The sequence below is a fragment of the Lactuca saligna genome, chromosome 9 (assembly GCF_052625555.1).
Source record: "Lactuca saligna cultivar CGN05327 chromosome 9, ASM5262555v1, whole genome shotgun sequence".
NCBI lineage: Eukaryota > Viridiplantae > Streptophyta > Magnoliopsida > Asterales > Asteraceae > Lactuca > Lactuca saligna.
The window spans coordinates 41,667,243-41,679,203 of NC_136425.1; the positions used below are offsets into that span (position 1 = coordinate 41,667,243).

Genomic DNA, 11,961 nt, shown 5'->3' on the forward strand with positions numbered 1-11,961 from the left:
GGAGCTATAACTTCTTATTTATAAATTGATTTGGTGTTTGTTGAAAAATATAATAAAATAACAATTAAAAAAAATACAACGAGAGTGATGTTGGGTCATCAAAACAGATACATGAACTTTTCACCTCATGAGTCATTCATAATTTAATATTTTGTGTACATAGTTGATCAAGCTATTAGTTCATTGAAGGAAAAGTTTGAATAATATAACAATATAAACGATATGAATATCTTTTTGGTTTCTTAATAACAAGAAAAAAGTTGAAGTCACTAAATACTAGTGAGTTAAAAAAAAGTTGTAAAAATCTTGAAAAAAGTTTGCAAAATGGTCATATCTCAGATATCAATGTTAATGATTTATTCAACGAACTCAAATTGTTACAAAAACATTTACCACTTGAACATAATAATAATACAGTTATCGGAATACTAAATTTCTTGAAAATGATAAACATTTATCTATTTTCTTATCTATTATATAAAATATTGTTGACTATTCTCGTTATAATTACATCAACCAATTTTTTTTTTTTCAAAACTAAAGCTTTTAAAATTTTATATGTGCTTGACCATCTCAAGAGAGATTAAATGGTGTTTCTTAATTTCAGTTGAGAATGAATTTCTTGATAACATTGATTATGAAAAATTGAAAATGTGATAGATGAATTTTCTTATAAAAATACTAGAAGATTAGTGTTTAGAAAATAGTAATCCGTTGACTTTTAATCATTTATTTTTAAAATAATTGCTTGTAACAATTACAACTTATAATTAATAAGTAAAGACATGATGTTGTGGTAGTGAATTTACGGGATTTTTGTTAAACTTTGTAAGTTTTGAATTTAACAGTAGCACAATAATTTAATATTATTTTACAAAATGAAAATTATGGGGTTTCATTTTGATTTTCGCACAAGGCCTTCGAAATTTTTGGTACGCCATATTGTTCTTCTTGGTAACTAAATCTGCAAAACACTTATTGTAATGATTCTCTTTCAAAGTATACATTTGGTATAGTTCGTGTATAAAGTTGTATTCCCAAGTCCATTTTAAGGAGAGAATTGAAAAGAAAAGGAGAAAAAACATGATATTTTAGTAATGTGACATTAAAATACGACTAATATATAAATTCTAGAAGTTATTGGCATTACCGAATGTCGTTTTCCTAAACGACAAAGAATTATAATATTTTAGTAAAATACTAACAACGAATGTCAAAGCTAGGATACCTACGTTCACTGTGTATCCCAATATGAACCATCTTATAGGGTAAATCCAAAAACGCAATGTTCCTTGGTAAAAACCCTCCTGGTTATAACTGTTAATCTGCATAGAACGACTAACGACAAGTATAAGCGTCATATTAACGACCTTATATTGTTCGACGCCCGCTTGGGAGTTGCTAACTACAACTATGTCTGACGAAACGAATTTTGGCGTTGATGTTAGTACCATTTAAACATTAACTTGTGTTATCCTAAGGTGAATAGCTTGAGCATGCCCTGTTAAGGTGTCAGTGCAAGAGTGTGTTAAGGTGTCAGTGCAAGAGTGTGGTGTCATACGTTCAATTATAAATCATTGTATAAACCTGAAAACCCAAATTCCACAGAAATTGGAATAACTATTCAGGGGCAAATTACCCCACGATTCAGTTAAGAATTAAGGAGAGTAAGAAGAGATTACCTTACTGATACCTCGTTGGTTTTAAAATTAATTATTAGTATGATTTGGTTAATAATTAAGGAAAGTATGAGAAGTTTACCTTACTGATATCTTGTAGATTTCAAACTAACTGATATACAAAAATCTATTTAACCGATATACAAACTGTTAGTAATAATTAACATATGATAAATTGGGGATCCAAAAATCTATTTAATTCTTAATTCTTATACTAATTATGTGACAGTTAAATAAAACTCAAAAAGGGGAAAATGGTTATTTCGTTGTCTCGAAAATAAATATTGTTGTTTTATATACAAAACTCTCTCTCTCTCTCTCTCTCTCTCTCTCTCTATATATATATATATATATATATATATATATATATATATATATATATATATATATATATATATATATATATATATATATATATATATATAGTCAAAACCTGTAGAACTCACCAACAAATTTGTTGACGTATTTTAGCATGTTTTCTCAGGAGATTAAGGCAGAAATTTCGCGCAAGAAGTATGGGATCACCAACTTATGTTTCTGTTGTAAATTATGTTTATGTCCTCTTTTCGCGTCAATGAAGATTCGTAGTAAAACATGTAATAATGTAAGATATAAGTACGAGATACGTGGTGAAAACCTTTAAGTGAATGTCGTAATGTTTAATATATGCTATGTGTATAATATTCGATTTAAGTCACTCGCCCGACAATTCCACCGATGGCTGGGGGTGTAACATCGCATGCTATGCAACTCTGAACTCAATCTTCGTCAAGTGAAATTTGTTACTAATGGTCTCATAGAGGCTTGGAAAATAGTATGTCTCGTATTTTTTAATTATTATTTTATCTTTTAATTTGCATTATAAGACTATAGCTTTTCGTTTCGAGTCAAATATTGTTGCTTCAGTGAACGTATCTCAAAACTCTTGTTATTGATTGATTTCAAATGTCATATTTTAGGTGGCGACTTTTGAATCAGCTTGTGATTTGGCTTATGAATAAGCTCTTGGATCAACAAATACATCTTTAATAGCATCGGCAGGGATCGTAATGGTTGACAACATTGATGTTTAGTTAAGTATATAGTTTTGGGCCCCGTCAACCTAGTAGTTGAAGTGTGAAATTCTACACATGAAGTCTAGGGTTCAACCCTGACACACCCAAATTATTACTGTTGTTTTGCAATCAACCTTAGAGTAGGTTGATATGGGTCGTTTAGATGATATTGTTTATCAGTTTTTTAGTATACAATCTTGATTATATCTTGTTTGTTATTTAATAAATCTCTAAATTGGAAGTGTTTGGTATATTTATCTGAAGAATATGCAAGATGAAATGGGGGACAACTCAAAAAAGCGTGTGAGGCATACACATCAAGGAGAGGTTGTGGAAAAGTGCCATAGAGGCTCCGCCTCTGTGCCCCCAATTGAGGCGTATGCGAGACAAGGTGATAGAAGCTACTATTTACCTGCTATTAATGACAAAGAAATCTAGAATTCACTGATTATGTTTTTACTAAATAGTTATTTATTTTTATGTTTCAAACTAACAAGTATTTATTTTTATGTTTCAAACTAACAAGCTGTGCTGATAAACCTTTTTATATAATAAAACCAAATCTTTTGAAGACTACATCAATTTATTACTTATTTTCTTCTTTAGATTGGCAACTACTTGGAGAATATGTAACTTAGTTTTATGCACCATTGTTCATAAAACAAAAACAACACTATATTTGACGGATAATTTAATAAAAAGTTTCAGCTTACGACAACACAAAGGAAAATTGTTAACCAAAATCGAAGATATAAAGTACACAAAAGCACAAATAACAAATATATGTTACCACCATGCTTCATTCGAGTAACCAGGAAAGATAAAGTTTATCCTTTTTCATCGGTTAAATTATACTGTTATTAAATCTTAATTGTCTAAATTAAGTCTCTTGACAAAATATACTTTACACAACATTTGAAGAAACATCCATTGTGTTGCTGATTTTAGTGTCATCACGTATTTTTAGTACCTAAAACTTACACTTACACGAGTAATGAACGATATTTTTAGGCTTTGCATAAGTACAAGTCAAAGGACATTCTTACGATTCTAACAAAATTAATACTCCATAAAATTCAATAGCAAGATGCAAGATTTCATAAATGCATTACATAAACCGATGTTTTCACACGCATACCAAGACCTCTCATATTTCATCTTCTTCTTCGAAGGGATCCCTTTCAGGATAATCACCAACCTGCATAAAAACACCATTTAGGAGATAACTGTAAGAGAACAACTAAAAAAAACATTGTATGGAGCAATTATTAAAATTATAGTTTGAAATTTATAGAAATGGTTGCTCACCTTTACTTTGTCTGGTCTAACCATGGCTCCATGGAGTGGGGGACAATCAAAGAACCGTGTCCCTTTTACCCTGTCAGCATCACCAAAAATATTTTGAATAAAAAAAAAAAATGAACTTTATTACAAAATGTCTAAAAAACAAGCCAATTTGAATTTATGTATTATTTCACTTACATGCCATTGTGTTTCCCCAATGGTTCATCATATTGGATTCCAACCCAAAAACCAGGTGCAAGTGTATCTGCCCTACCCACAAATTTCACAATTCCCCTTTTTGCCCCTGGATCAACTTCACATCTATCTCCCACCTATGATAAAGGGCAAATACGTAATTTCAACTTGGGATTATTGATCATCAAAATCGACTTGGTTACAAATAACCTTGATATTTGCAGAAATATCTTCCATGTAACTATCATCCATCTGTCAAATATTACAAAAAAAGTCAATAGTCAAACCAAAAATATATCACACAAAGACTAGTATTTCTATTATCTAATACAACTTCCTTTTTTTTTTTTTTATATATAAATAAAATTAATACCTTTTCTTGGACAGAACTACTGCGAGGTCCAAGCTTTTCTTTAAACTTTCTGTATGTGCCTACAAACATATATATAACAATTTATGTTTATCTTATGCTAAATGAGAATTTTTTATAAAAGAATTACCATCAAGTTTATCATATGCTTCATCAGAAATCTTGTATTTTTCCACCAATGAAGTATCCTCCAGCCACCCACCAGATGTTACAGATGAAGGGTCAAGATCTATAACATGTAGCCGAAATCTACAATAATGTAAAATAAATTAAGAAGGAAACCTCACAAGAGAACACACACACACACACATACTCACCCATCTAGTGGAGAGTAGAAGCCAAGAGGTCTTGTATTATCAGTTATGTCTGATAGTTTAACACCAGTGTCATCATATAGTTCAAGGCGCATTGAAGCAACAGAAGTGCCACATTTTTTCCATAGTTTGTCTTTAACAGCTTCTACTGTGCTCTAAAAACAGCAATTAACTTATGAAAATAAGATGATAAATATTTTTTTAAGCACCAAGATTGGTGCTATGATGAATGCAGAAAGTAGGATACCTCAAGTGAGAATCTAGCATCGGTAGAGAATGTCTTGAGATTAGAATGAGTTATACGTAACAATACAGAGTCATCAGCTGGAAGTTGTAAGAGGGATGCCATTGCAACAAATCTAAACACAAAATGCCCTTCTTTAATGAGTTGAATGATCCATGTTCTTGCAAGAAATCCATGATCGGAAAGTTATAAAAATGGGGGGTTTTCCCAAAAACATTAAAGAATTAAAGAGTAATTTGGTTTTGAAAGATCTAGTCGTTTCATCAAACAGTTGGTGCGCACAAAGAGAAAAAGCTCAGTTGGAAACAGTATGATTTAAAACCCTACAATTTGAATCAATTTAGCATCAAATGAGATATGGAGGAAGGGAGTAAAAACTAACCGAGAGTTATAGCGGAGTGATAGATTCCTGATCTGAAGAAACGATGGCAGGCCTCTGTGACCTGCTAACTCTCCCTGCGCTTCAATTTTTAGTTTCTAAAGGCGTGCTTCTAAAATTTCACTTTGTATCCTTTCATTATAGTTAGAATACATCTATCGTCCATATGTTTCCAAACTTTCACTTTACACGCTCCTTATTTGTTGGTCTGGCCAAAAGTTAAGTTAAGAACAAAAAAATTGTTTGTCATCATGTTTGCTTTGGGCTTTGACCTTTGCGCTTTGGTCAATCATGCACCAGGACACAACATGACTTTGTATTTGGATGATATTACTATATTGGCTAGATTTTTCAAAAATTGATATCGTTGATTAATTTTATACTATAATATGTATAATCTGAAGCAATATAATGCATTTGATTGCTTATTCATTGTCCACAACTACAAACAAGTACAATGATTACTTAAATTCATTTTCAATCATAGAAATCTAAATTTAAATACCATCTAATAAATTTCTAAAGCAAAACATCTACACAAGTGTCCAAGATATCATGCATAAAACCGGTTTTTCCACTCCGAAAATGTTAATTTGGAATTTTGAATAGTATGAAGTGTATGTATGCTAGTTGGAAATGTATGTGTCCGTTCGAAATGTACCCAATGTTAGATTCCAGAATACCTTTATGTCAAATCTTACAAACCAATCACCAACTTTAGAACAACCATTACTACGTGTTCTAGATAAAATGATTAATTTTCAAATATGAAAAAATGGTTATTTTCCATATATAAGAAAAAGTGGTAATTTTTGTTAATATCTCTTATTTCAAAATCTATACTACATGTAAGGTCATGTAAAACAAATGTGGTTCAAGATAAATCAAGGTTACATCATTTATCTCAAATTAAAATCTATCATTAAACATATGTACTTTGAATTGTTATAAGTGTATATCAATTTTAAAACTAAAACAAATTAAAAACACTCATTATCAATTTATATCGAGGTGGGAAACCAAAAGAAGACTATGAGGATAATATTTCTATTTAGTATATGGATATCCCACCCTCATAATAAATATTTCCACCATTCATATTACAGTGACTTGTTATTAAAGTTCGGGTAGAGAGTATTGCAAATTTGCAATAACGTAATTAAAGTAATATAAACTTTTTAAGCCAATAGATATTTACATTCATATTACATTGACGTGTTTACATTTCAACATCATTCACATATCAATATTTTTATGCAAAATTCGCATATCAATATTTTTACATATTCTTTTATTTTATGTGCAAAACATGGGGATGAGCCTAGTACTTATATATTTTTTTGAATTTTTGAATGGAATATTATAAAAAAAGTAAAAAAAAAAATGCAAACTCACCCAACCCGTCTCAAAGTCTATCACCTTGTGGTATACACAAATCGAATCGATTCCCATAACAAGTTGCATTGCGTCAAGAAACAAAAATCCTAATACTTCATCAATTAATTCACGCAAGTGCCGGAGCTATTCAGGATAAAGGGGCAATCAATTCAGGTAATTAAGTGCCGGAACATATCTGTAATTCATTAATCAAGATTTATGAATTTGTGGAATTTGGGGTTGATTAATCAAACTATAGCCTAGTATTTGACGTTCAAGGTTGGAGAATTGTTGATTCTAAGCGTTGAATGTAGGTGATCAGGGTTTTGATTAATTTCTTGTTTTTATCAGCTAATGTTATACTATTGTTCACATGAACGCATTGATAATTGTGCATAGTCGAAAAGATTCAACATCTTATTCATGGAGGTTTTTTTTTTGGTGATTTTTACAGTCAACTGATCAAATGGGAAAGAAGAAGACGAAGACAAATGATAAACAAGGAACAAAAGAGAAGATTCCGGTTTCAGCATTGCTAGCCAGCATGGATCAGAAACTCGATAAAGCAAAGAAAGGATCATCCTCTAGCTCTACTACCTGTAAATCGAAGCCAAAACATCGTCCGAAGTTACAATCATATCCAGACATTGATCTTCCTTCTTCAAATGATGACGAAGATGATGAGGTAGACTATCTATCTACCGAAGATGAATATCAAAACGAAGAAACCAAAAAATCCAGTAGAAAACAGAGGGCCAACAATACGAGTTTTGATTTATCCACAACTGAGAAAGAGTTGCAGAAACGAAAAAAGAGAGAGATGCTTGTTGCCCAATTGTTAGAACAGGCGAAAGAAGAGGCTCTAAAGGACGATCCAAATGCATTTACAGTGGTGATTGGTGCTCGAGCTTCTGTTCTTGATGGTGAAGATGAAGCAAATGCGAACGTAAAAGACATAACAGTCGATGATTTATCTGTTTTTGTTCGTGGGAAAGAGTTATTGAAGAATACATCTGTGAAAATCTCTCATGGAAAAAGGTATGGATTAATCGGGCCTAATGGAAAGGGGAAATCGACGCTTTTAAAGCTTTTGAAATGGGAGAAGATTCCTCGACCTAAAAACATAGACGTCCTGTTGGTAGATCAAGAAATAGTCGGTAATGAGAAAACCGCCATTGAAGCTGTTGTTTCAGCAAACAAAGAGCTTAATGAGCTCCGTGAAAAGGTTGCTCTCATCGAATCAAATCCATCCGATGATAATGAAGTCAATAACGCTGAAGAACTGGCTGAATTATACGATAAGTTGCAAATCATGGGTTCGGATTCAGCAGAAGCTCGAGCTTCAAAGATCTTAGCGGGTTTAGGGTTTACAACAGTGATGCAACACCGGACAACACAGTCGTTTAGCGGCGGATGGCGGATGAGAATCTCGTTAGCCCAAGCGCTTTTAATGCAACCGACTTTGTTGTTACTTGATGAACCAACAAATCATCTTGATCTTCGAGCTGTTCTTTGGTTAGAAGAGTACTTATGTCGATGGAAGAAAACCCTAGTTGTCGTTTCACACGATCGCGACTTTTTAAACACCGTCTGCAACGAAATCATCCATCTTCACGATCTGAAACTCCATCACTACCGTGGTAATTTTGACGATTTTGAAAACGGATACGAACAGCGACGTAAAGAAATGAATAAAAAGTTCGAAACTTTTGACAAGCAAGTGAAAGCTGCTAAAAGATCCGGGAATCAGAAACAACAAGAAAAGGTGAAAGATCGAGCTAAATTTGAAGCCAGAAAGAAAGGGAAAGGGAAAAGGAAAGGGAAGGTTGATGAAGAAGGCGACATTCTTGAAGCTCCAAAAAAATGGAGAGATTACACAGTTCAGTTTCATTTCCCTGAACCTACCGAATTAACACCACCATTGTTACAGCTTATTGAAGTAAGCTTTAGTTACCCTGAAAGAGACGACTTCAAGCTTTCGAATGTTGACGTCGGGATCGATATGGGTACACGTGTCGCGATAGTGGGCCCAAACGGGGCAGGAAAATCGACTTTACTAAACCTCCTTGCCGGAGATATAACTCCGGTGACCGGAGACGTAAGGAGGAGTCAAAAGTTAAGAATCGGACGTTACTCACAGCATTTTGTTGACCTGTTGAGTATGGGAGAAACACCGGTTCAATATCTTCTTCGGCTTCACCCGGATCAAGACGGGTTTAGTAAACAGGAAGCGGTTCGGGCCAAACTTGGGAAATTTGGGCTTGTGAGCTATAACCATTTAAGCCCAATTGCCAAGTTATCGGGTGGGCAAAAGGCCCGAGTTGTTTTTACATCGATTTCGATGTCTAGACCACATATCTTGCTTCTTGATGAGCCTACGAATCATTTAGATATGCAGAGTATTGATGCACTTGCTGATGCGTTGGATGAGTTTACAGGTGGTGTTGTTCTTGTTAGTCATGATTCTAGATTGATATCTAGGGTTTGTGATGATGAAGAAAAGAGTGAGATTTGGGTGGTTGATGATGGACATGTGAAGGCGTTTGGAGGTAGTTTTGAGGAATATAAAGAGGAACTTCAAAGGGAGATTAAAGCCGAGGTTGACGATTGATTATTTTTCATATTATTAGTTATTACAATACTTATACATCAAAGTTGTAAAAAAAAAAAAACATTTTGTACAATAGAAAAGATCCTAAAGCCTTGTGGTTATGTTTTGGGTGTGATCTTGTAATGGAACCCGTTTGGAAACCTTATAATTGGAGCTCTAACAATTTTTCCGCCGTTGACTAGTTCCCATCTGTACAAAACAAATAGTTGTTAATAATCATGAAACAGACCATGAACCAAGCCTAAAATGTTGAGATCCATACCTGTATTTTGTGACAAGAATATGTAAGAAGGTGGCTAAGAAGACCCGACTGTATTCGGCACCGGCACATTGCTTCATACCCGAACCAAAGGGCATGAAACTTTTTGCGACCACACTTGGGTTCAAATCCTACAATAATTAAAAATGCAAAAGAAACCATAAGATTCAAGGGACTAATAATTACTGTAGCTATTTTTGTATTTATATATAGTTTAGGGACTATTCTTGTCATTTTACATTTTATGTTGGATATATTGTGTAGATATAAAATTGATATGTTTAGCAAAACTAACTAGTAGCTTAAGCTATGAACTTTTATTTGTATAATAACTTTATATCTTTATACCTTCCATCGTCCTGGGTTGAATGTTAGTGGATCCTCGAATTCACTAGAGTTTAAATGTAATGCAGCCGAGGCTAACAAAATAACCCATCCTTCAGGTATTGTATATCCTGAAATTCAATTTTCGATTCTTATAAATGTTAACATTTCATCAAGAACAACTTAACAAACTTGGGCTGGACCGTTGAATTTTGGACCCACTAGTTTTTTCAGAAAATAAGTCGGAACAACTTAACAAACTTGGACCGGGCCTGATAGGCCCGGTTCTCACCCTGACACCAAGACTGGACCAGATTTGGATCAGACTTTGTGGGCCCAGTTGTGCATACCATTGATTGAAATATCTTGTAGGGCCCGTCGAAGCAGTCCTGGAGATATGTTTCCTAGCCTGAGTATCTCATTTATAACCTGTAATTTTGTAGTAATTAAATAACAAATTAAATATGTGCATCATATACTAGTATATTGAGATTACTTTACTTGAAGAGTGAAGGTCATGGATTTATAGTCACTCCATGTAAGTGGGGAATCCATGTTTTCTTTCTTTTCGAGTATAGCTTCATGCTCGGCCTGAAATACATCGATTCACCTTTTTACAAATTTACATGAATATGCCAATCAATAAGTCTTCTTTTATATATGTATATAGATATAGATACGTACAGTTAGTTCATCTAGAACTTCAGGGTGTTCAGCGAGAAACTTGAAAGCTAAGGCACATGTCGTTGAGATAGAATCTGAGCTCACAAAGAGAAGCCCGAACATCAACTGTATGATGAACCCTTCTGATAAGAAATCTTCAGTGTCCATGTCGTTGATTAGATAATGGAGTAAATCTTCACGTTTCTCGTTTGAACAACGCCTCTTTCTTAACACCTCACTCATCAGTTCACGCACTTGCTTGTGACTCTACGTGTATTCCCAAATTCCATTAGAAATAATCCATCATATATAGATTGTAGTTTAATAATCACGTTCAGCTGTTCACGTATGTATATGTATATACCTTTAAGCACCTATGATGAGCAGTTCCCGGGATGTTTAAAGGGAAAGACATAAGGCCATCAACGAGGTTATTGAACATATCGCTTAACTTCAGAGGTGCATCATCGAGATCACCACTAAACAATTGCTTTGCAGCGAAATCAATGGTTAGCTGCAACAAACAATGGTTATATTTAATGTCATAAACTGTGTAGTATATATACTAGTATGCCAAAGGGTTTACAGTGATAGTTGCGCTTTTCACTTCGGTAGAATCTTGGCTTGACCAAGCACGAAGTGTATCGTTTATGGCGTTCTCCATTTTAGGAAGTAGCTTCTCCCTTAACGCCTCGATCCCAAAGTGGTTCAAAGTCAAATTCCTCGTGTATTTTCTTGAAGATTGTGTTGTTTGGTCAAACACTTCCGCAAATGTGTCAAGCGACCATGTGTCAACCAACTTACCATCTTGCCGGAGGAGGAAGTGGTTGAACTCACGATCCGCAGTCACTATCACCGGTCTACCAGCCAAATTTGTACGAAAGATAGGCCCATATCTGAATAATTATATTAATTGGAATATCAATTTGTAATTAATCATGATAAAGATTAAAACAATTGTATGTTACTTTTTGATTCGGGTTTTGATGAATGGAGGGAGGTCAAGAGAAGCACTAGGTATGATCAACCCTAGGGTTTCACCTATGAACGGGAGACCCATTGAGCCAGGAGGAAGCACACCGTTGCATTTAGGGTTCTGCCATCTTTTGAGCCATCGGGCGATCAACACCGCCAGCAAACCGCCCATGCAGAGTACTATTGTCGACATGTTGACCACCGAAAGGAAGTCCAAGTAGGAGGTAGACAT

General features: G+C 34.0%; 2 protein-coding genes and 1 pseudogene across 6 annotated transcripts; 1 reads left to right on the forward strand and 2 right to left on the reverse strand.

The window, feature by feature from the left end:
• Positions 1-3,724: 3,724 nt before the first annotated feature.
• On the reverse strand, positions 3,725-5,674 carry EMB2804 (tubulin folding cofactor B). Of its 2 annotated transcripts, none has more exons than XM_078972532.1 (9): positions 5,524-5,674; positions 5,145-5,256; positions 4,901-5,052; positions 4,714-4,832; positions 4,587-4,645; positions 4,424-4,465; positions 4,217-4,350; positions 4,043-4,112; positions 3,725-3,932 (listed from the first exon to the last, which is right to left on the reverse strand). In XM_078972532.1, exons 2-9 carry the CDS (start codon positions 5,244-5,246, stop codon positions 3,882-3,884), a joined length of 729 nt encoding a protein of 242 aa, XP_078828658.1. In that variant the 5' UTR covers positions 5,247-5,256; positions 5,524-5,674; the 3' UTR covers positions 3,725-3,881. The 2 variants fall into 2 exon arrangements, with proteins under 2 accessions (XP_078828658.1, XP_078828659.1); XM_078972533.1 differs by having other exon boundaries at positions 5,145-5,301; positions 5,524-5,664.
• Positions 5,675-6,963: 1,289 nt separating this feature from the next.
• LOC145018056 (ABC transporter F family member 4 pseudogene) lies at positions 6,964-9,674 on the forward strand (annotated as a pseudogene). 3 transcript variants are annotated; one of them, XR_013666804.1, is made up of 2 exons: positions 6,964-7,071; positions 7,352-9,674. The product of XR_013666804.1 is annotated as an ABC transporter F family member 4 pseudogene, transcript variant X2 (transcript). The 3 variants fall into 3 exon arrangements; XR_013666805.1 differs by lacking the exon at positions 6,964-7,071 and adding an exon at positions 7,089-7,211; XR_013666803.1 differs by lacking the exon at positions 6,964-7,071 and adding an exon at positions 7,089-7,207.
• LOC145016269 (cucurbitadienol 11-hydroxylase-like) lies at positions 9,607-11,961 on the reverse strand. The gene is made up of 9 exons (XM_078974644.1): positions 11,723-11,961; positions 11,341-11,650; positions 11,119-11,268; positions 10,776-11,021; positions 10,593-10,682; positions 10,442-10,520; positions 10,116-10,222; positions 9,771-9,898; positions 9,607-9,697 (listed from the first exon to the last, which is right to left on the reverse strand). The coding sequence occupies exons 1-9, from the start codon at positions 11,959-11,961 to the stop codon at positions 9,607-9,609; spliced, it is 1,440 nt and encodes a 479-aa protein (XP_078830770.1).